This window comes from Hipposideros armiger, unplaced genomic scaffold (genome assembly GCF_001890085.2).
Source record: "Hipposideros armiger isolate ML-2016 unplaced genomic scaffold, ASM189008v1 scaffold_28, whole genome shotgun sequence".
In the NCBI taxonomy this organism is placed as follows: domain Eukaryota; kingdom Metazoa; phylum Chordata; class Mammalia; order Chiroptera; family Hipposideridae; genus Hipposideros; species Hipposideros armiger.
The window spans coordinates 5388997-5412586 of record NW_017731378.1 but is presented as its reverse complement, the minus strand read 5'-3'; the positions used below and the strand labels follow the sequence as shown (position 1 = coordinate 5412586).

The 23590-nt window shown below is 40.6% G+C and overlaps 1 protein-coding gene across 6 annotated transcripts in view; it reads left to right on the top strand.

Moving 5' to 3' along the window:
• Window positions 1-23590, top strand: part of STN1 (STN1 subunit of CST complex) — a 51183-nt gene that overhangs the window by 7655 nt on the left and 19938 nt on the right. For 2 of the 6 annotated variants that reach the window (XM_019636518.1, XM_019636515.1), the window contains exons 3-9: window positions 1053-1148; window positions 5137-5205; window positions 9488-9655; window positions 10878-11001; window positions 12300-12474; window positions 16942-17064; window positions 20167-20239. In XM_019636518.1, coding sequence (XP_019492063.1) covers window positions 1053-1148; window positions 5137-5205; window positions 9488-9655; window positions 10878-11001; window positions 12300-12474; window positions 16942-17064; window positions 20167-20239 — 828 coding nt within the window. Of the gene's footprint in view, window positions 1-1052; window positions 1149-5136; window positions 5206-9487; window positions 9656-10877; window positions 11002-12299; window positions 12475-16941; window positions 17065-17447; window positions 17585-20166; window positions 20240-23590 lie in introns of those variants that run through there. The other 4 variants (XM_019636516.1, XM_019636520.1, XM_019636517.1 and 1 more) reach the window with 4 other exon arrangements.

Genomic DNA, 23590 nt, shown 5'->3' with positions numbered 1-23590 from the left:
CTTAGGCCAGTGAAGCAACATCCTCCACAACTAGACTGAAGAACAAAACGACAGCAACTTGTCTGTTCCCCTTCCCCTAATTCCCCAGCGCTGTTTCCATCCCCCCAATTCCCCAATAAAAATATATATATATAAAAAAAAAAGAATTCAGCCACAGCGGGGAGACAAAAAGAGGCTAGAGAGGATTTTAGTCAGGACTCGTTAGCTGCAGGTGACAGGAACACAGCACAAGTAGCTTAAGCTAAAAAGTTCAGGTGCGGATTTTGGGGGCCACAGAAGGAAAGCTGTGCAGGACCCAGGACAGCACTGGGACATTGGATTGGTATAAGGGACTCACCACTTCCAGGAGTCCCTCTGCCTGTGTCTGGTCCCTGAGTCTAAACAAGGCCTCTGGGTATAAGTGAGGAGGGCTCATCCTCTCAGTTTCTCCTCTGGTGGGAAGCTGCCTGCTGGCAGCTATCATCTCAGTTTGAAAATAGTTTCCAAAAGTTTGAGTTGTAATCTTTTGATTCCAAAATGTAGTGTTTTGTAATCTATCTCCTCTTTAAAAAAAATGTTACTGTTAATTCATAGAAACGATGACTGGTTTCCTAGAAAAGCACCAGTAAAAAAACCAAAGAAGCCTTTCTCACGATTTCCTCTGTTTCCTTTTCCAGTCCTTCAAAATACAGTGTTGTGTTTGGTCTAATAATATAATGACTGTTTTCAGGCCCCTTGTGAGAGTTCTACAGGGAGGTACATTTCATTTTCACAAGTGGAAAGATTAGCCAAATGCAGTTGTAACATTGGTTTTCTTTTGTTCTGCCCTACGACAAGCTTCTTTAAAGCCAGGCCTTCTCCTTATGACCCCTGAGGAAAAGACATCTGATTTCTTGGAACTTGCCATTTGTCAAGTGTTGTTTCTTAAGTCTGGAATTTCAGCAAGCAGCATGCCACTGATTTTTTACATCCACACACCCCCATCCCCACAGTTAACATTGACTGAAGTGAAAATTTACATATTATATTATATATTATACGGACTTTGCCTTATTATTATTTTTTAATTTCAGGTGTATTTTTTTACAATGGGCATCCAATAAAACAGGTAGATGTCTTGGGAACTGTAATTGGAGTGAGAGAAAGAGATGCCTTCTACAGTTACGGAGGTGAGAACAATTATGCCTGACATTGTGTTTATGTGAAAGGACCCCACTTAGCTGGATGCTGAACTTGAAACAACCCCAGCCTTTCAGAGCAGCTGGGGACTCTCACAGACCCCTATTGGGAGCCCCCTGGAGCCACCAACCTGGACTAAGTGTACAATGAGGCAGTGGGTAGAATGATACTGACGAATACTGTCAAGTGACAAATATTGTCAAGTGACTGATGCTAGAAAATGTCCCTTCCCTCATTATGATGGAAAGTAAATAAAGAGTTTCTGTAGCTTGGATACCAGCGAATTGTTAGAATATGAGTTTAGTGTCACAGGTCTTGATTTTTTTCATTGAGTTGAATGTAAGCATTTTAACACATTGCCTTGTGCAGCTCTAAGAGCCTCTGTAGTTAAGCCAAGCTAGATATTTTGTGGGAAGCCTAACTTTGAATTTCAAACCTTTGCTGTAATTGATATTGTCACTTTTTGTTGTGTTGCCTTAGATCTGTGTTCTTCTTAATCTACTTCGAGAAAGACAGAAAGCAGTTGAACTAGGTGACCGAGAACGTTTCATTGGCAATCTGTGCATGACTGATAACTTACAGATATAATAGCCTTGCATTTCTTCAACATGTATTCATTTTCCTGAGGATGATTGTTTTATGCTTATAGAATAACATGTGAGATGAGATTTCTCTTGCCCTCTACTTTTTCTCAGCATATATATTTTTTAAACTCTGAAGTAGATCATCTTGTCAGGCACCCCCTTACTGGATCTCATCTCTGCTTTATGTAGCTAAGATATTGGTTCTGTTTTTCTCCAGACAATTCCACAAGCATTCACTAAGTTTCTACAGCATACCCAGCTGTGGGCAAGCACATTATCTGTAGTACAATACAGTACTTCTCTCCAAATACCAGTAATAATAGTATCTTTCAGTGTACAAAATAGTTTTACATGCATAATTTCATGTTTTTTTCCCCTAACTTTTAATAGAAAGGGCAGATATTATTTCCATTTTGTACATGAGAAAACTAAGGCTCAGTTACTTGCTCAAGGTTCCACTGATGGGTCCAGTGTATTTACTGACTCCGGTGTGCTGTATAGTCTACATATAACTTAATCTGATTTTTCTCTCCCCAAGCCCCCTGCCTGCCAATCAGCAGCATCTAGTTTTTAATTTTCTATTTTTTTAAATCAAATAAATGAGGCTGTTTGAGGATATCATTCCTTGCCATAAAACCAGGCCAGATATTGTGCCTTAGACCTAAAGGGGCTTCACTTAACCCCTTTTCCCGTCATAGAAAGATGAAGGCAATGTCTGAGTCTTCCTCGGTAAACATTTCCCTTAGAGTGGATGTTGTGAGAGCATGGCATATCTGTAGGCTGTGAGAAAGCATAAAGCACCCGAAGGTTGCAATCATTGAGAGAGTAGAAATACTTTTGTGACTTTAATTCTTGTTCAAGGGAGAGCTGTACTCTCCTTGCTATCCTCAGGTACATTGGCCCTGGGGCCACCTGCCAGGTGGCCACTCCTGCTGTTCTGGGTCCTGCTCCACTTCACTCAACATGGGCCTCTGCAGGGGGTGCTTCCTGCTCACACGGACCCTTCCCACAGCTGAAACAAAAGGCCAGCGGTGCAGGCAATGCTCCCCAGCTGGGAGGACGTGGTGCAGCCTGCAAGGATGCTCCCCTTCCAGGCCATTCCAGCAGCCAGACCTCAGGGCGCCAGGAGAAGGTCTGTCAGGAGGGGTTACAAACCAGGAAGTCAATGGCCGGGTCCAGAGCACACAGAGTACCTGGCAGCAACTCAAGCTCAGACCTAGAATCCTGGGAGGCTACAAAAAGATCAGAATGACCTCCTCACATTTTCTAGAACAAATATTCAAATGTGCTAACATTTTTTGACTTTTCATTATAAAACAAGATTTTAAACTGGCCAGAGAAGTGGTGTGCCTAGAGGTGTCATGCATTTTTTTTTTAATTCAAAATGTCCTTACTGATTTATTTGCTTCTTAAAATGATACTCATTATAAGGTAAAATTTAGAGCTAGAGAAAATTTTAATAAAGTCCATAAAACTTGTGAAACCCTATAAAGCAGACAAAAACAAAGTCAGTGTTTGGGTGAACATTCTTGTTAATATTTCTAATATGCTCCTAATATTGAAGAAATATAGATATGCCTTATTTCCTCATTACTATTATGCATATTTCTTTCTGTTAATATTTCTGAAATTAGGCCTACAGTCCATGTATACTTTGAATATGGGGTTCCTTCCCCATTCTCCAAAAGAAACTGCTATTAGCATTTTAATGTCTTAAAATCATTTCTGTCAAAATATACTATTTAATGTTTTATATAAATTAGATTATAGGTAAGATTATATATACGATTTCTGTCTTCCAATGAGGTATAATTACCTTTTAGCAGCAATGAACATCTTCATTATAGCTTTTTATTCTCATATGCCATTGTATTTTATTTAAACAGGTCTATATTTATAAACATTTGGGTTATTTCCAATTTCCAGTACTATAAACAATATTTCAATTAATAGCCTCGTAGAAGATGTAATATCTATGTATTTGTTCTATTTTTCTCCTCAGGATAGGTTACTGGAAGTACAGCATATGAGAGTATCAGTGTTTTTCATATTTGTCGTTCTAGTAGTTGAGGAAATTATTTAAATTTGCTCCTTTTTTTCTGATAACTAGGAAATTTAGTGTACTGACCTGTTTATTGGCCATTTTTATATCTCCCATGAATTGTGTGTTTTTTTTCTTTGCCACTTTTGTGGTCTCAGTCTTTTCCTTATTAATGTGTGTGAGCTCTTTATATATTAAGACACTAACCCCATCATTTGGAACATTGCTATACAAGCATTAGTTTTTAGTTGGTCAGACACATCAGATTTTTAAAAATGAGTTCTGATTTTCAGGTCTGCTTTAAATAAGTCTCTCCTGAGCAACTATAAACCCAAAGTTAAAAAGTATTCACCCATATTTTCTTCTCATCTTCTTAACTTTACCTATATTACATTTAATAAAATAAAATCCATCTAGAATTTATTTTCGTGTTAGAAATATTCTCAGATCCTGCTTTCAACACAGAATTAAACCAGCAATAAAAAACATTGCTTTATGTTTCTCATTTCTTACATGTGCTTTTGCAACAGTTAGCTGATGATTTTCTAAAAATCATTAAGCCCGCTGACCCCACGTTGAGCAACCTCTGCTCTGAGTTTGTCAGAAATTAGGCAAAAAGAAAACACCTATCATCCCGTAGCGAATATCTCCAAATAACTCTACAGTTATAAATCCAAGTGCAATGTGAATTCTTTGAGATTTTTGGTACTAGGGATAAATAAGCCAGACCAGTATTGTTTGTGACCAAGATGTAATTATTTTGTCTTATGAAACTTTGCCCTTCTGTGATGTACTTGGCTGTCCGTATATCCCATGCAGTGGTAAGGCCTGGGCAGGAGCTCTTTCAAAGATGTAATTATTTTCTCTTATGAGAAGCCCAGGCCCAGAGACTTGGGTTACTTTGTCCAGGTAAGTCAGTGAGCTAATGGAAGAGCAAATGGTGACAGAAGGCTGCTCTAAGTGCCTCTAACCAAGGACCACGTGACACTCTTGTTGCAGGTTAGGAGAGCAGGGCTGATTTTGTATATTTCCAGTCATTGAGATATTTGCACTTCACTTCTGGAGGACACCGTTTTTAGGGGAGGTGTAGGCAAGAATCACTAGACCTTTGAGGTAGGGTAAGTGAAATGTTGACTACGTTCCACTGGGCTCATGTATCATATCGACATTGCAGACAAGCAGTTCCCACTGGTGTAGGGTGAGAGATTATGTCTAAAGGTGGCAGGATAAGGGATTTGCCCAACCAGATTATTGAAAAAGGCCATCATTCAGTATGGCTGAACCCAGGGACAATGTGTTAATTCACCGGCAATGCTCAAGTCTCTGTTCTACTTTTTTATACTTCTCTTGCAGTGGATGATAGCACTGGAGTTATAAACTGCATCTGCTGGAAAAAGTCGACCAACACTGAATCTTCCTCAGGTAATTTTATTGGCCATGCTTCTTTGCTTTTCAGCAAACTGATGGCTGTTACTTAAGGGAGCTGGTCAGAAAGCTGTAGGGCTAACTCTTCACCTTTATCCCCTGGTGAATTACATTGACCTTGAAGCACTGTGCCCAGAGCTGTGGCTACTCTGCAAACTCATACTAAAGCGGAGCCACGTGTTTTTCTTTCCCCCAGTTCTTTGGAGTTCACTTCCTCCTAAGCCTACGGGACTGTGACTAGGTTACTAGGAGTTTCAGCATTTCATTTTTACTATGCCAGTTTATTTTGCAAGTCAAGATGTTTTAGCCTAATTGCCAGTCAGGTCAGAATTCCTTTACTCCAGGCAGCTCACTTGACCAAAGAAGATTTTGAAGACTAACTTCCAAGCTGCCATTCAGATCCAGATTTTTCTGAAATATTTATATGTTCAACAAATATACCAGGAATTCTAAGAGTGATGAGAAGGTAGGATTGCGTTCCTTTGAAGTTAGCCATTAAATAATATAAACTGAACCAGAACTTTAAAATTGTATATTGAGCACACGGACTAGAACTGAAATAGCATATGGAATTTCTTGAGTATATTTTAAAAGTTCCTAGGTAGTGTTTTAAATTGCTTGAGTTCATAATATCAAAAAATATTTTGCACTGTTGGTGATCATTTTTGGTTCTAGAGAAACTACAGAACTAGAACCTTGTTTTCCTCTGTTTTATAACATATGCAGTATGGTACCATACACAGTAGGGTTATTCAATAAATATTATCTGCTGTCATGTCTAACATCTAGTACCTGTCTCCTTGTGTTATGTTATACATGGTAAGAATGTAACTTTTGGAGTGGTTTCTTCTTTCGTTTTTGCCTTTACCTGTCAGAATATCAACCTCCTACTTTGACTCGACTGACCAGTGGAATGGTCCTTTGCTTAATTTTCTGGTGTCTTTACATATAGAATTCTGCCATCAGTTTCAAGTAACTTTCGTAGTCCCATTTCCTAATTTGGGAAAACCTAAATCAGTGACGCTGTAGGAAGTTTGCTTAGGAAGCTTTATAGATTTTTTTTAAAAATTAAGAGAGACAGGCTTTTATGCAGGTATCTCACAGAAATAAACCAATAAGACACTCAGATATTTGAATTTTCATATGTGTCTAGGGTATTAAAATCACTTGCAGATTTATGGTGGTTGTATTATCACAATCTTCATTCAGAAGATGTAGTTTGAATATGCATACTTGTTCCACGCCAAGGGTCAGCAAACTTTGTCTGTACAGGGACAGATAGTAAATGTTTTCTGCGTTATGGACCATATGGCCTGTGTCTCTATTCAGCACTGCCATTGTAACACAGAAGCAACCATAGACGGTGCAGAAACAAACAGGCATGGCCCTGTTTTGATCAAACTTTATTTACAAAACTTGTGGATGGAATTGGCCCATGGGCCATAGTTTGCAGACTCCTGTTTTAGATATTGTTTTAATTTTCAAAATCAAATCTTTTTTTTTAAGAAATGACATCATCAGATATAGTATATAACTCTTATACTTAGTAATTTTTTAGATAAAATGGCTGTCAATACTGAGTGAGATTTTTAAATATCTGTAAGTAGATGAATAGATGAATAATCACAATGGATAGACTTAATTGAAAATTGCTTTGAGAATAAAAAGAGGGTAAGTGTACAAGGAGAAAGCCTGAAAATGATTCTCATCACGTTATATATGAAGTGATATCTTTAAATTGTTCCCGACTAGCCCATTCTCTCCTTGTAATTTAATTGCCCTTAGTGTTAAAGCTTCCACTGGAAAGTGGCCAACGAAGACTAATTTTTTTAAACAAAATTTAAGTCTGAGTCAAAATCATGTTCCAGTCAGTTGAGGTATAAGAATATGATATGAACTCCTATAAATGTCACATTGAATGTACCATTTGGACTTAGCTTATGAGAAAAGTTAAGATAGGTTGGCCCTTAATATTAGAATTTTAAAGAGGGTTTATCTTTCCAGAAGGAATAATAGGCTATTTAAAATGAAATTCTGTCAGGCTCTAGCCATCTCATTATATTCATTAAATTACCCAGCTTGAGCCCTCCCCGGCTTTTTTTGGCAGTTTCGCTCACCCTTTAAATGAAAGCTGGGCCCCTTTTTTTCAGATCAGCCGTCAGCATGATCATTTCAGCGGTGCCCGTGAAGCATTTATTATTACCTATAATGCCTGAATAATGGCAGTGCAATTTATAAATACATTTCAAGTTCAGCCTAAGTAGAAGAGGACTTGGGGATAGAAACACAGACGGGGTAAACTTTTGAAAAGTAATACTTGGGTATTTTCTGAAGAAACCCAGTAAGCTGAGTGACATTAATGCTGATTGTGTCTAGATTCCTAGCTGTTGGTTACTGGATACCCGAAGTCCTCCATGCTCCGGAGGTCGCTGTTTCCCTTGGCGTAGTAGATGTGTTAAAAGAAAAGTGATGCCTTTTCACATTACAAAGCCACTGTTATCTAAGTTTTTTTAAAGAGCAGAATATTTGATTAATAGACCGAAAGAAAGTCCTTCTATTATAGGAACCCTAGTATGTGACAAACCAAAAATAATACAAAAGTCAGAAATAAATGAGCATTTATCAAATGTTGTTGGTTCAGGTAGATAGCAATATTGAAAAAGAGGTAACCATGATCCCTACCTTGCCGCTTACATAAAATAACCCAAAGAAGATAGAGTCGTATATTAATCCCAATAAATATGGGGGTATATGTTAAGCTTTCCTAAGCCCCTATGAAAACACTGAAAGTTATCAGCAGTGACAAAACGGATAGACTAAAAGCTTTTTTTCAATCATTTATATAATAAAATGAAAGAATGCAATGGAATAGGGAAAGTGGATGTAGTGAGCATAACTTGACAAAGCTTCCCTACAGATCTTTCAGAAATTAATATAAAGTGTTCAAAAGAAATGGAGGGCTTGTACATAAAGAATAAAGAGAGAAGATCATCTTATATAAAAACATAGCAGGCCAGCCGAGTGGCACATTGGTTAAAAGTTGGCTTGGGACGCCAGCTCTGAGCAGCAGGGCCCTGGTTCAGATCCCACATGAGGGCCAGTGACACTGCGCCCTCTACAGCTAAGATGAAGAACAAAAGGACAGCAACTTGTCTGTTCCCNACATGGGCCAGTGAAGCGACATCCTCCACAACTAGACTGAAGAACAAAAGGACAGCAACTTGTCTGTTCCCCTTCCCCAATTCCCCAGCGCTGTTCTCTCCCTCAATTCCCCAATAAAATCCTTAAAAAAAACCAAAACAAAAAAAAACACATAGCGTCTCTGGCAGTTTAAAAGCAAAATAAAACATTATGGAATTATGTATTTTTTAAGGTATTAAAAATCCAAATGACTGAAGCCAGTGTAGGAGCTACAAGCATGCACACAAAGCTGGTGACACCTTGTAAGAAGAGAATAGTTCAATTGTTTTTATTTCTGGCAGATATTCTGACGATATGTAATGAGCTCTGAACCTGTTTGTACTTTGCTATCCAGTAATCCCCAATGAAAGAAAAAATAATTTTGTCTAGAGGGCTTACTTATTCCCTTTCACAAATAGCTAACATTTATTGAATTTTTCCTGTGGATCTGACATTGTGTTAAGCTCGTGATCGTGTTAACTTAGATTGTGCACAACTCTGTGTGTAAGTGGACTCTGTTGTTTAAATTTATAATTTTAAGTATGTGTGTGTGGGGGGGGTGGATATTAGCCTAGTTACCCAACAAAGTTGAGAAGTAAAAGATTAGGGTGTTGAGCACCTAGGTGGGAAATCAGCCTCAGGCGAGTTTGCCTCCCCCATAAACAGAACCACAGATGGAGACTCTTGGGCTCCTTTTCCCATTATGCCAGACCTCTCTTTCCCTGCAAGGACACTTTAAAGGGTTGTTGAGAGCTACTGCGACCAAACCCAGCTGAACTCATGCAGAATTCAACTCAGGACCACATAGAGCCCTTTGCACTGGTGATGCAGGGGTAGGAAAGCGCTGGAGCCACATAGAGCTCGCCCACTTGGGCTGTCAAGTCTCCTCCTAGACTGTTACCTTCACCCTACTTTTCAATAATTACAGCTTACGCTTTTTATGCAGTAGAGGATTTCAAAAGTTTATGCAGATTCCCTGTAGTAGAGCAACTAATCAGAAGTAGAATAAATAAATGTCTGGTGTTGGTGTTACCTCAAAACTGTCTCACAAATGTGGTGGAATGATTGTATTGTGCATTCTCTTTCCTTCTGGCCCTAGCAACTACAGCTGCTCCAAGTGCAAGAGAGCTGAGCTTAACCTCACTGTTTAAGAAGCTGCAAGAGACCACTAAGCAGAGAACAAAGATAGAAATTGGGGACATTATCCGGATCAGAGGTTATATCCGCACGTACAGAGGAGAGCGAGAAATTCATGCCTCTGTTTATTGTAAGCATAAGATACTTCTGCCAAATTGGTTGTTATTCTGGGTGTGTGTCCAGTAAACTTGTTTAGCTAAAAGTCAAACTTCTAAAAAGTTCAAATAAAAAGATTAATTCTTTTTTTTTTTTTTAAGATTTTTATTGGGGAATTGGGGGATGGGAACATCGCTGGGGAACTGGGGGAAGGGGAACAGACAAGTTGCTGTCCTTTTTTTGTTCTTCAGTCTAGTTGTGGAGGACGTTGCTTCACTGGCCCAAGTTGGCACCATCATTGCGCTCTTCCCGGGTGAGGCAGATCAGTCGCTGGCTTCTGGACCGCTCACTGTGGCTGTTGGCCGCTCATGCTGGCTGCTGGCTACACATGGTAGCCCATGGCAACCCACTGCAGCAGGGGCTGCAGCCTACGCCACCATTGTGCCGGACTCACGGCAGCCCAGCTCCAGGTTGAGCTGTTGTTCAGCATCTTAGCTGTAGAGGGCAGTGTCACTGGCCCTCATATGTGGGAGCCGAATCGGGGCCCTCTGGCGTCCCAAGCCAGCTCTTAACCAATGCGCCACTTGGCCGGCTCCAAAAGATTAATTATTTATTGGAGGAAATTATATTTCATAGCATGCTTTCTTTACAAAAGCAGCATTTCTTAAATTTGTTTGGAAGAAAGGTTAACCACAAATAAATTGGGAAAGAAAACAAATGATTTATTATATATAGCTGGAAATTTTATATAGACCATATAGTAGAATTTCTAAAGTACTCTGAAGTTCTAAAGTATGAATCCATTTAGGGCAGAGTGCTCATATTCTTCAAAATGATGAAGATTTCTTAAACGCCATTGAATTCATTAACTTTGAAGGAAAACAGCTAATCAGATATGTGACAGTCCTGTATCATCAGAGTGATGCCTTTTGCACCGCTCTGGCTGGTTTTTGCTTGGCAACCTGGAGGACAGCCCCTGTTGTCCACCATTCTAACAGATGAGTGAATAAGCTAATGTGCTCTCCCTAGTCCCAGTCTACTCCTGGCCAAGCCTGTGACACTTAGGGCATTGCATTCCCTCTTGCGGGATGACTGTGAGCTATTTAGTGCATCCAGACTGTATGATCCCTGGTCACCCACAAGGAAGGAGACTTCCAAGTGCCTCATTTACTTGTCATCCTAGTAGCAATTTGGACATGGGAAAGAACTGATGTCAGTATAATTTCTGTGGTATATTTTGTCATGTGGCTTCTCAGATAAAGTGGACGATCCAGTGTGCAACATTCAAATTGCAAGGATGCTTGAGCTGCCCAACATCTACAGGAAAGTTTATGACCAGCCTTTCCACAGCCCAGCCCTAGAGAAAGAAGAGGCACGAAGGTAAGTTATGGCCTGTCACTGCAGAAGATGTGACCACAGCAGTAAGGTCAAGCAGGGGCTAGCTCAGATGCTGGAGTGGCCCGGGGTTCAAATCCCGGAACTGTCACCTTACACGCTTTGAGGCGCTGGGCAAATCTGCTCACCCTGTGTATGCCTCTGTCCTCATCCTGATCCGTAAGGTGAAGACGATAATAGTAGAGATGTTCTAAGGTGGTTGTGAGGAAAATATAACAAACTGGAGTCCCTGAAAGAATGGAGGGAGCAGAGAAAAACTACAGTAAATCTTTGGATTGCGAGTAACGTGGTTTGTGAGTGTTCCGCAAGACGAGCGAACGTTTCTAATACATTTTAATGTAAATGAGCCATGTCTTGCAATGTGAGTAGTTGGTTTCTGGAACAAATTATGCTCTCAAACCAAGGTATTACTGTGTATTTGAAGAATGATGACTGGGATGTTCCCAAATTTGATGAAAACTAAAATCACATATCCAAGAAGCTCAAATGAGCCCTAAAGCAAGAAACCTGAAGAAAACTGCACCAAGGTGCATCATAATCAAAATACCTCAGCATGACACGTTATAATAAAAACTACAAAACACGATACCAGTCGTCATCACCAGGAATGGTTTTACTCTTTTGTGTGTGTGTGTCGGGGGGCGGGGGGTGGGGGGCAGAAGGAGAAAAAAGATATGTGCATTTGCTAGTATATGCATCAAAGGACTCTGGGAGAAGACAGAATAATAGTCCTTGCCAAGGGTGTGGGAACTAGGAGGAGGATAGAAAGGAGACTTTTTACTATGTACCCTTTAATTTTTTAAAAATATGTGAATATATTATGTTTTCAAAAATTATATTAAAAAACACCCCAAACTATAGACCTGTATAAAGTAAAAAGTAAAAGTTCTCCGTTGTCCTGTTTCCCGTCTCAGAACCATGCCCCAGAGGTTACCACTGTCCATGGTTGATGTGTATCCTTTTAAACGTTTTTCTTCTGTGCATACACAAGCACGAATATCCATCCATATATTTTGGGGGTTGTCATTTGCTTTTTTACAAAAGTGGGACCATACCATACATACTATTCTGTAACTTGACTTTTTTTCTTAATCTATCATGAATATCTGAGTTTCTCTCATTCTTTTAAACAACAGCATAATAGTCACAGTGTGAATTGCCCTTTATGTCAAAAACAAGCATTAATATAGTGTTGTGTTTCCTGGCTAAGGTTCTGTTTTATGCACACCCAAAAGGAACAGAGCTGTTAGTTTTCTGCAGTGCCTTTTTAAAACTTTCCCCAGCAGCAATCCAAGCACCCTGGACCTTGCCAGTCTCACGTGTTCGTTGAGTGAAAAAGTCAAAGAATTCCTTGTGAAGAACAGAGTGCAAACCTTTTATCAGCAGGAGTTGGAAATGGTGGAGTCTCTGCTGTCCTTTGCCAATCAGCCCGTGATTCACAGCGCCTGCTCTGAGCAAGTAAGTGCAGCATGTCCACGGGAGCATTCAAGTCCCAAATCTGCAGCCAAAGGGTGTGAGTGAATGTGACTGTGGCATTAAGAATCACAGGGAATAGAGGTTGTTTCTATCACATGACATGTCTATTCTGTAAAGATCACTAACCACTAAGAATTTGAAATGAGAATGGACCTGCCCTTTTCCCCTCCTTACTTAGTCTCATTAAGCTTACTTAATCTTCAGGTAGAAAAAATAATAATAGTCTAAGATTCATAGTACTTAGTTCCTACTACTCACGGAGATGAGTATTTGATCTCAGTATGAGCCAAATGAAGAAGGAATAGATGAGAAGAGGTAATTATCCTTCCAAGATTATTTATTGATCAGCAAGATGATTCTTGAACTTGAACCAATGTTTTTAATGACTTGCTGTCTCTTTTTCACAATAAGGTTAACCTATCACGTTTTAGGAGTTTGAATAAAGACCAAGTTGTATTCAGTCTGGTTTAGAAGTAAAAATTGCAAGGAACACTTAAGTCATTTTTATTCTTCCTGGAAAGAGCGTCCCCATTTTTTCAACCCTAGTTAACTTAAGTTGTTTGGTGTTTATATATTTGCTTGGAATTAAGAATTATTTGAGACTTTGGTGTTAGGCTTTCCCTTTTCATTGCAGTTCTTGGATTTTTATTGTTGTAATATGACTTGTGTTCATTTATTTCATTTGTTCCACCAGGGAATAACCTCTGCTTAAATGTCACCTCCTTGCCCTCCTTGACCATCTACCCTGATAGCCACCTACTTCCTCACTATGTTATCATCCTGTTTTTATATCGTGATCTCGCTGGTATTTACTTGTTTGCCTGCCTGTTCCTCCAACAGAATTTAAGTTCTCTAAGAGCACAGGTCTTCTCTGTCTTCTTCTCTGTTCTCTAGAACCAGTGCCTAGAATACATCTGTCATAAAGTTGGTTTTATAATGAACAAATAATTATTTGTGAATTGAAGAATGAATGGTTTCTAAAACTTCAAATAGCTCCTGAAAGTATCTAGTTAAAAGTAATTTTCCTTCCCCTCGTCTTTCCTCCCCTTTCCCCCAGAGACAAGCGCCATGACTAGTCTCATGAATATCCTCTTGGAGATAGCCTGTGCATATATATAAACTAGAAGTAGTTGTATCCCCCTTTTTTTTGCACAAATGGTACCTAGCTTTTCATTGATATTTACCATATCTTTTCCTAGCCGTACAGATAGATTTGCCACTAATCTTTTGTTATGTGTACCATAATTTAGATAACAAGCCTCCCTTCCCTGACTGTTTAGATGTTTTCTAATCTTTTGCTGTTACCCGCAGGGCTGCTCTGAATCCCCTTGTTAGGAACATAAATTATTCTTTGCGATTCTGGTGGAACAGATACCAGATCCCCATCCAACTTCCTAGGCCCGACCCCCACTTCTCAGTTTCATTCATGAACCTAATTATCTCTTCCTGGCACCAGGCTGTGTGTCCAGTGACCCATGATTTCATACACAGCGATGAGGGATATTGTTTCAGGAAACACCAAGGTGGAGAGGGTCATGACTGGCTGCTTTGTCCTGTGCCACTGTTGCTTCTAAACAGTTGCAGCTCCCCAGCTGTCCGCTGACAGCAAGGTTGACCTTCCCATTTAATCATTTAGAGGAGGCTCAATGCCAAGGTGGCCTCCTAGGACTTCCGACCGCTCTATGGGCATGTTTGGAAGGAAACTTGGAAGCTTAGTGAAGACCACATTCTTCCTGTGAACAGCTCTTCTGCAGTGACTATAATTAAGAGACTTGAGGTCTCTGAGGACTAAAGGGCTCCTCCATTCAAAACGACTTGTGGAGAACCTTTGGCATGGTATCATTTTGAAAGTGCTTAGAGCAGAAACTTAGGACTGCCCAGTGCTGCATGTTTAAAAAGAAATGAATATGGCACTGTATTTGTTTTGTCTTTGGAAACTATTTTTCCATCAATTATGAATTGTTCCCTCACATGGCTCTGCTTGGGGGGTGGGGGTGGGGTCAGTGTCATTCAAGTGAGTTCTATTTAATAGAGCCTGGGAGGCTAAGGATGCTTTACAATGGTGTTGAAACCCTAGATCCTTTGGCACTTTGTATTGTCACACAGATGAAAGCTTCTCAAAAAAAATTATTGTGATAGCGTTATAGTTGAGAGGCAGGGGAAGAGCTGGTTTGAACGTTTTCCTCTTTCTTTTTTTCTCCTTTTTTTTTTCCACAGTGGCCCTTCTTAGCAAATCCAGAAACCTGATAAGCAGGCCTTGCGAAACCATTGTTTCTTTGACAGCTGTATAAATGTTGAGTTTGTTTGGGAATGAAGACTATATATATTTCAGAGATCCACCCAGTTCCTGACCTGGGATGAGGAGAGGCCTGCGAAAGCTCAGCACGTTCAGCCAGTCAGTTTTTTCCTTTGAGGAGTTTCGGTTTCCTGAATCAGATGAGTCTGTCATTGCTCTTTAGAAAAAGACAAGAAAGACACAAATCCCACGCCAGGAAAAGCTACTGGCTAGAAGAGATGATTGGAGGCTTTACCCTTGAGACTGTGTCTTTATAATCATCAGGGAGATATATCCCGAGGCCAGCTGGGGCAAATGTTTTTGGAAAGGAAGCTTCACATATTGTTTACATTTACAGAGAGCCTTTTCTGTTGGGTCCTCTTTGTTCACAGCTGATGCTGTGCATTTAATCTCACAGGCCTAGCACTCTGTCTTCCTGCTGCTTCATCTTACTGAAATCTAGGAGGAGGAATAGGACTTCATATATGGTGTGGGGAACTCGACCCTTAGGGTCCTTATATTAAATTGACTAAAGAAGACAAATCTATGAAGATTAGGTAGTTATAAAGGGATTTTTTGGGGAGGGGGGGCTATATTTGGTTGTGTTTCCCCTAAGTAAAAACACTCACATACGAAATTAAAAACAGCTTTGTTTGAAGCCCACCTCCTACCCCATCCCCCCACAAATAAAAAGATGTGTGTCTGAGGATTGCTAGATGAGGTGTTTATTCCAAACACACCCATATAGCTTTTCTTCCCATAAGTATCATCAAATATTTCTCAGCCTTATTCTCCCTTCAGAAAATGGGTGCTGTCATACCCTGGAATATTTGTCAGCTTTTAGGCCCTAATGTTCTAATAATCGAGTTCTCTACCTTGTTCTGTTAAGGAAAAACTTAGACCCTGAAGAGTCTCAGACTCTCCTCTTCAGCTCAGGACAACTCGTTTGTGAAATATTTCCAGGATCTATTAGATTGAAACAGTGCCTGTTTGGGAGGTGTCTTTTGGAAAGAGAAAGTTTCTTTAGGGATGAAATTGGCAACCCTTGGGGCCATTTGAGGGTTTCCTTCCTGTCCCTGCTACTTGAAGGAAATGTCATCAACAGATCTCAAGCCCACTGTTTTTCAGCATCTCTGGGTGCTACCCCAGACAGCCTCCATAAATACCTTTCACTGGAGGTAGGACTTTGCCTTCAAACACCTTGTTGGAAGCTTTACCATAGTTCTTTGGTGCTCTGATCTTTCTAATACCTTGACAAATTTCTGGCACATTAAAAATGCACCTGTACTTTGAAGGACAATTGTTGTTCACCAGTTTGTTTTAGGAATGAACTGAAAAGCTCTGTAGTTGGGTATTTACTTCCATTCATTATATAAATGTTTTATTGGTTACCTACTGTGTGCCAGAGAAGAGGTGGCCAAGGTGAAATACAAAGTCCCCAACTCAAGAAGCACACAGTCTAGTTAACCATGGTGGGACATAGCTGAAAACTTAGCTCTCTTGAGAATAAGAAGTAGTATGACCTGGTGACCTTTGTTAGGTGGACCTGATTCTTAGAGAAGGGAAGAATATTGAAATTGAGGAGACAGCAGCAGTGGTTCCTTCCACATGGTGGTCTTGCCTTACTCTAGGACCCCTGTCCACCTTCAGCCCACAGACCCACCTTTGATAGGTCTTTCTGCACAGCTGTTTGCCGCCGTTGTTCTTCGTTTAAAATGAGACTGTTTAATACTTTTCTACTTGCTGGGATCCCCAACTTATTTCAATGTGTGTAAAATTCTTTGAAGTCCTTAGGAAGAGATTGTATATAGCTACAACTTTAATGAAAAAAAATTCACTAATATGTATACTATGTTTTAGTTCTGTATAAAAAAATAAAAATTGTCTTCTTTGAGTTTTCTATTTCATAACGTTGAATTAAATTAAACAAAAAAAAAGCATAACGAAGGTGTGGAACAGTTATAAAGCATGATCCTGCCAGAGCAAACTTCCCAATGCTCCCTAAATAGCACCCTGCTTAGGCTGGTGCACACCTGGATCTTTTTGACTCAGCACATAAAAGCCTGTTGGGTGAATTCATAAACCAGTTAGTCTAGAGAGTTGCTCTCAGGTGCTGTAAGATGGGGCTTATTTCTTCCTTCCTTTTTTCCCCTGCCTTTTTCTTTTTCCCACAGGCAGATGTTCAGAACGATACCACCTCCAAGGATATTCGTGGTATATTTAAGGATGCTATCAAGCTGCTGCAGGACAGAGGACTCGTTTACCAGAAAGATGATGGTTTTGATAAACTATTCTACGTAAGAGGCTTGCAACTTAATTGTTTCCCTTCTTAGCTCCAATTACAAATATGTTTATAACTTAAGAATACCTATTTACTGTTTTTAAAAATCAGTCATTCAGGAGGTACGTAAAGTGAGGAGTGAAAGTTGGCCCTTATCCTCCAAGGTGCCACTTTTAACAGTATATCCTTCTAGACATTTATCTGTGCATTTACAAATGCACACATATAAATATATGCTCCGTTGGCTTCTTTTTGTTCTACAAAAAAGAAAAATATAATCATTCTCTAAATTAGGATTTCTCAACCTCGGCACTATTTGGGCCGGATGATTCCTTATTGTGGGGGTCTGTCATTTGCATTGTAGGATGTTGAGCAGCATCTCTGTCCTTCACTCACTAGATGCCAGTAGTAGCACCCCACTGTGGCAACCGAAAATGTCCCTAGACATTGCCAAGTGTCCCCTGGAACAGTTGAGAACCACTGCTCTAAATAATGTCAGCAACTTTTTTTGACACCAAAATAACAACTTACTGCATCTTTCCATGTGAGTATTTATAAATCACCTCATTCTTTTTGACATCTGCATGGTATTCCATGTTATGGGAACTTGCCATAAATATTTTAACCCCTTATCTTGGATGGACATTTATGGTGTTTCCAGCTTTTGCTCTCACAAAATAGTTTTGCTATGGCTATTTTTACACAACTATTTTGTGAACTAATGTAAGTATTTCCGTAAGCTTAATCCTGAAAAGAGGAATTGCTGGAGCAAAGGGCATGTACCTCTAAGCTTTTGATCAACAGTCTGATTGACTACCCAAATGCTGTACCCATTGACATTCTCAACAGGGTACAAGTGCTTGGTTGTCTTGTACTTGCAGAGTTAAAAAAGCTCGCCCCTCGGGCCGGCCGAGTGACTCAGTTGGTTAAGAGCTCACTAAAGAGTTTGAGCTCTGAGCAACAGTGGTTCAATTCTCGGTCCCAGATGAGCTGCTGAGCTGCCACTGAGCTGCCAACAGGTGGCAGGATGGCTCAGCAAAAAAAAAAAAAAAAAAAAAGTTCGCCCCTCACTGCCTACCTAGAATACTGGAGGAGCCAGGCTGAAATTGGGCCTCCTCCTGACCATTGATATCAGTAGCAGAGACCTGGCTTCAGCTGTGAGTGACTCCCCTCAACACAGATCAAAACTCTGAGGAATCCCAGAAGTCTCATTTTTTTTTTTTAAAGATTTTTATTGGGTAATTGGGGGGATGGGAACAGTGCTGGGGAATTGGGGGAAGGGAACAGACAAGTTGCTGTCCTTTTGTTCTTCAGTCTAGTTGTGGAGGACGTTGCTTCACTGGCCCAAGTTGGCACCATCATTGTGCTCTTCCCGGGCGAGGCAGATCAGTCGCCGGCTTCTGGACGGCCGCTCACTGCGGCTGCTGGCCGCTCACGCTGGCTGCTGGCTACATACGGTAGCCCATGGCAACCCACTGCCACAGGGACTGCAGCCTACGCCGTTGCCAGCGACTCACAGGCAGCCCAGCTCCAGGTTGAGCTGTTATTCAGCATCTTAGCTGTAGAGGGCAGTGTCACTGGCCCTCATATGTGGGATCCGAACCGGGGACCTCTGGCATCCCAAGCGAGTTCTTAACCATCGCGCCACTCGGCCGGCCCCCAGAAGTCTCATTATTTACAGGCAGGATTCCTGAGGGGGAGCTTTCCTTAATATAGGACATTTTCTTGATGTTGACTCACTCCATTGATTCCTCATTTTAGAGCATTTTTTAAAATTAAGAGATATTTTAACATAAATTGAATACCTTTTCAAAAGGGTATGCCAATCTGTATAATGGTGAGTGCAGTCTACCCCCTCCCAGGGTGGGGAGGCCTGGTGGCAGTTGATTGCCTCTTGTGGGCTTGGAGAAACTCACCCGCCCCCACTTCCACCTACCCATCCACTTCCAGTCAAATCCCCCCTAGGAGGCTCTGGGGTCAGCCTCCTGGGTCTGTAGAAAGCAGCTCTTCCTTGGGAGCAGCAGAACCATGGGCAGCAGTCCAGGGCTGAGGAGTAACAGGGCTGGGGCACTTCCTCCTGTGAATCAGTATAAGCTGGAATGGGGTGATCAAGCAATAGTAGCTCTCTTTTCCTCAGCAGAACTACCCCCTTTCCCTGACTTCACTGTTCCCCTTTCACCTCAGTGACTGGCCTTGTAGGTTTCTGTTTTCCTGAGCGCCTGGCCTCAGGGAAATAGTTATCACAGTAATGTAGGTACTTCTATTTGTATAGCTCTTGCCAACTTTCAGCAGCTCACACCACATTTCCTTATTTAATCTTTGCAATAACCTTGTGAGAAGGCAGGCATTATCAGTATCCCCATTCTTAAACCTGGTGATTCTGTGAGTCCCATCAAACAAGCACTCCTCATGTTAAGTGTTTGTTTGCATGTTTCTTTTTTTCCCCTTCTTTCTTCCCCTATTTCCTTTCCTTTCTTTTCTTTCCTTTTCTCTCTCTTTCCTTCCTTCCTTCCTTTCTTTCTAAAATATAAGATTTACTATTGAACATAGAGGGAGACCCATTTAGTTGCTGGGTGAGAAAGGATCCAGGTTAGGTTTGCCTTTGAAGATAGGGTTTTTCAATGGATAAAAAGGCTAGATTTTTTTTTTGCCAGCTTTTCCTTACGGTCTTATTTATTTTGTTTGTCCTTGTGGTTAAGAGAAAGAATAAAGCTAATGAAACACAAGGCAGTTGTCAGATCACAGAGGAAAGAGTGCTGGGGTTGAGATCAGAGACTTTGATGACTTGTGCCTCCCTCAAAAATATGACAAATGAGAAATTTTATGAATGTATTATGAATATTTAAGAAGAAAGTTGCTCCTTAAACGTATTCCAATTTCTCTTTACACCATGGCCCCAGTGAACCACCTCCCAAGGGAGTGTGGCTCTGGGTCAGCTGCGGAGCTGAGAGCTGCTGAGGGACAGAACTCGTTTGACATTAGGCCAAGTATTGAAAAGCACTGTTGGCATAGGGATGATGGTTGTTATGAAATCTTTAGAAACTTTGCTAAATACTAATTTGGGAGTCTGGATGACACAACCTTGAGACGACTCTCTCAAACTGGTTTTCCTATTTAGGTAACCAAAGAAGACAAAGAACTGCATAGAAAGATCCATCGTATCATTCAAGAAGACAGCCAGAAACCAAACCGTAAGTGGAGTATTGCGCACGTCCTAATGCACTGGAAGGGGATGTTCCCTCCCAGAGAGCACTGGAGAGAGTCAGGAGACGGGGGATTTCCCCAGGAGCGACTTGGAAATGTGGCTGATCAAGACATCTGCCCTCTCGAAGCCTCAGGTTCCTCCTCTCTGAAGTGAGCGTTAGGCTCGCACAGTTGTTCTAACCTTCGCTACACATAAGATTAAACCTCGGAGCTTTTTTGAACATAAGGTGCTCAGGTCCCACCCCTGGGGATTCTGATTCCTGAGAGCATAGGGTAAGGGCATAACAGGTGAGCTCCTCAGGTGATTCGGATACAATGAGGGAAGCCACTGGGCTAGGAATTTTTGATGTCCTGGTTCTCATGGCCTCTGATTTGTGTTATTTCTTGTTCTACTCTTGCCCCTTATCTTTGAACCCAAACCTGAAATTTTCCTCTCTTTTGACATCAAGCCCTTCAGGGTTGGGAGGAATGGTTCTAGACACTACAGTTTATGAACTGTGTAATTAAGTTATCTTGGAACCTGATCATTTGCAAAAGATATGGTTTAGAAAATAGTTGGTTTTAGTGGAGTTAGGTCAGCCCCTAGTGGTTAGAAATTTAGAAACTCAAGCTGTAGATAGTCTGAAAACAGACATTACCATTGTCATACTAGTCAGCAAGAGAAGAGAGCATTAGTCCTATCTTTAAGTCTTGTGTTAACTGATGAGTCTGAAAGGTGACTTTTCAATGTCTACCATTTGCAAACATGCTAATAACAAATGTTGGCATATGGCAACAAGTGGCACTATAAGAAAAGTGGAAAGACTTCTTAATGACCACAAGTCTCCTCATCCTGCTTTCTTTTTCTCCACCCACCTCCAGTTCTTTCAGCCCATATATGCCCGAGGTCTGGACCTATTCCAGGCGAAGTCACCGGAAGAGCTGGACCTGGTCTCCAGCCCTGGTGTTTATGGTTGCAGCCCTATGTAGCCAGTAAGAACCGATGAGGTCAGATCCCAGATCTTAAACTGAAAGCAACCTATTATTTTAATGCAGCTTGTCTGGCTGTTATTCACTTCATTCACAACAATAAGAACAAGTATCCTGTAGTTGGGAGGAAAACCCTGTCTATCCATAATTTAACGAGGTTTTCAGAGCAGTGAAATGTGGAATGTTTCAACTAAGAAGGGATGAGAGGCTGCTCCCCCTGTAACATTCCTGCACTTATCTTCATCCCACACCACCTCGCCAGGTGCTTATTTTGATCTGCATTAGGAATAGGGTGGATTGAAATAATCTGAGGGCCTAGTGAAGCAAATAAAAGGAATTTACACTTCATTTCTTAGGAGAACCAAATAGACTCAGTGGCCTGAGGGCCTATAAAATGGCAGTTTTAAATCCACTTCTCATCCACAGGCCAGCTTCTGCTTGGGGAGTGTGTGTGTCAAGGTAGATAGTCTCTGTCACTCAGTCTGTAAAGGGGAGCCTCTAAAAGCCATAAACCAATTCCTTAGAACTAGTGAACTCCCAGAAGCTGAGTCCTGGAGCTTAAATAACTGAGAATGCCAATAAAAAGACCTTATACAGTCTGTCTGAGAGTCTACCGCGACAACTCCTTTTCACAGGAAATAGCTATGACATTAAAAAAAGAATTATTTTGAATAATTATGTATGTGATAAAAAGTCAAACAGTGCAGAAGTACATGCAGGAAAGTCAGACCCCCTCCCAGCACTGAACCCCAAACTCTGTGTCCCGCTTTCCAAAGGCAGTGGTTATTACTAGTTTTCTACATATACTTCTAGAGATGTTATATGTACTTAAAAACATATTTGTGGTATTTATCCTTTTTAAAAAGCACATGTAAAGGTTAGCATACAATACTCAGTGTCCCATGCCTTGTATTTTAAATCTAACATTGGCTTCTAGAGGTCATTCAGTAATAGTACATATAAAAGTGTCTCAGTCTTTTTAATGGTTGCACAGTATTCTATTATATATATTAATAGGTATTCAACCACTTATGTAACCATTTCTACTGGACCGTTAGTTTGTTTTTAACCTTGCATACAAAATATAGCAATGGAGTTTTTCCTTGCCAGGATGATTGATGGGAGAACTTAAAATCTTTAGTCATTTATGAGTATTTCAGCAAAGGTTAAACCTACAACAATAAAAGGACTATAAATATGTGGCCTCTTTAGGTCCCTAAAGCACTAATAGCAGGCTTATCTAAAAATGAGTAGCATGACATAGTTGTAAAGAGCTGGGCCCTGGAGCCACCTTGCGTGGGTTTGAATCCCACCTCTGCCACTTGGCAGCTGTGTGACCTTGAGTAAGTCTGTGCCTCAGCTTCTTTATATGCAAAATGAGGATAATAATATTACCTACATGATAAATTGTTATGAGGATTAAACAAATGGGTGTTTTATAAAACTGTTAGGAAGATGGCAGATTAAGAAACACTAGGAATCTGTCTTTCCACTTAGGCAACAATTGCATCTGTGTGATATAACTATTTTGGAATTCTGAAGTCTACTGGAGGTTTGCAATTTCCAGGGAAAAGCTTGGACAGTAAATTGGGGTTACTTTGAGTCAATTTTCAGCTGATAGGAACAGCTATCCATCCCCCTCCCCAGCGTGTGGTGGGCAGCTGTGTACTTGTTACTGGAGCAGCTTGTACAGAGCTTACAGGAGCTAGAGTGGGAAAAATTGACCCTGTACTCCAAATATCAGGGATCTGTGCTCTGATTTCTGATTGCTACTTCTGATTACAGAGGTGCAGACAAAGAGGTGGGTAGTCATTTTTGTTACATCTCACCCTGCTGTTGCAAGTCTCTCTCCCAACACTGGAGTCACTTCAAAGGGATTTTAAAGTACTAGTGCCCTTTTTATGCCCCTTTTATTTTTGTTTTTTTACCCCCTTTTGGGAGACAGAAAAGAAAGACTAGTATATTCAAAAGCAACTGCATGTAGGGGAGAAATCAGTAAGTGATGACACATGCCCAGAGAAAGGTGCAGGCTCAGAAGACGACCTGAGAAGACCTTAAGTTTACATCCTTAGCACAGAGATAGCCTACAACAATTTCAAAAAGAAACAAACAAACAAAAAACCTATAACAGAATATACAGCAAACCCTTGGGAAGGGGAAAAATATGATATCCAGAATTACCACATTATTAGACTCAAATGTCCAGTTTCCAACTGAAAATCACAATATATACAAAGAAACTAGAAAGTATGGCCCATTCAAAGGGAAAAATATATATCAACAGAAACTGTCCCTGAAAAAGACCTAATGGCATGTATACTAGACAAAGACTAAAACAACTGTCTTAAAAATGTTCAACTAAAGGAAGG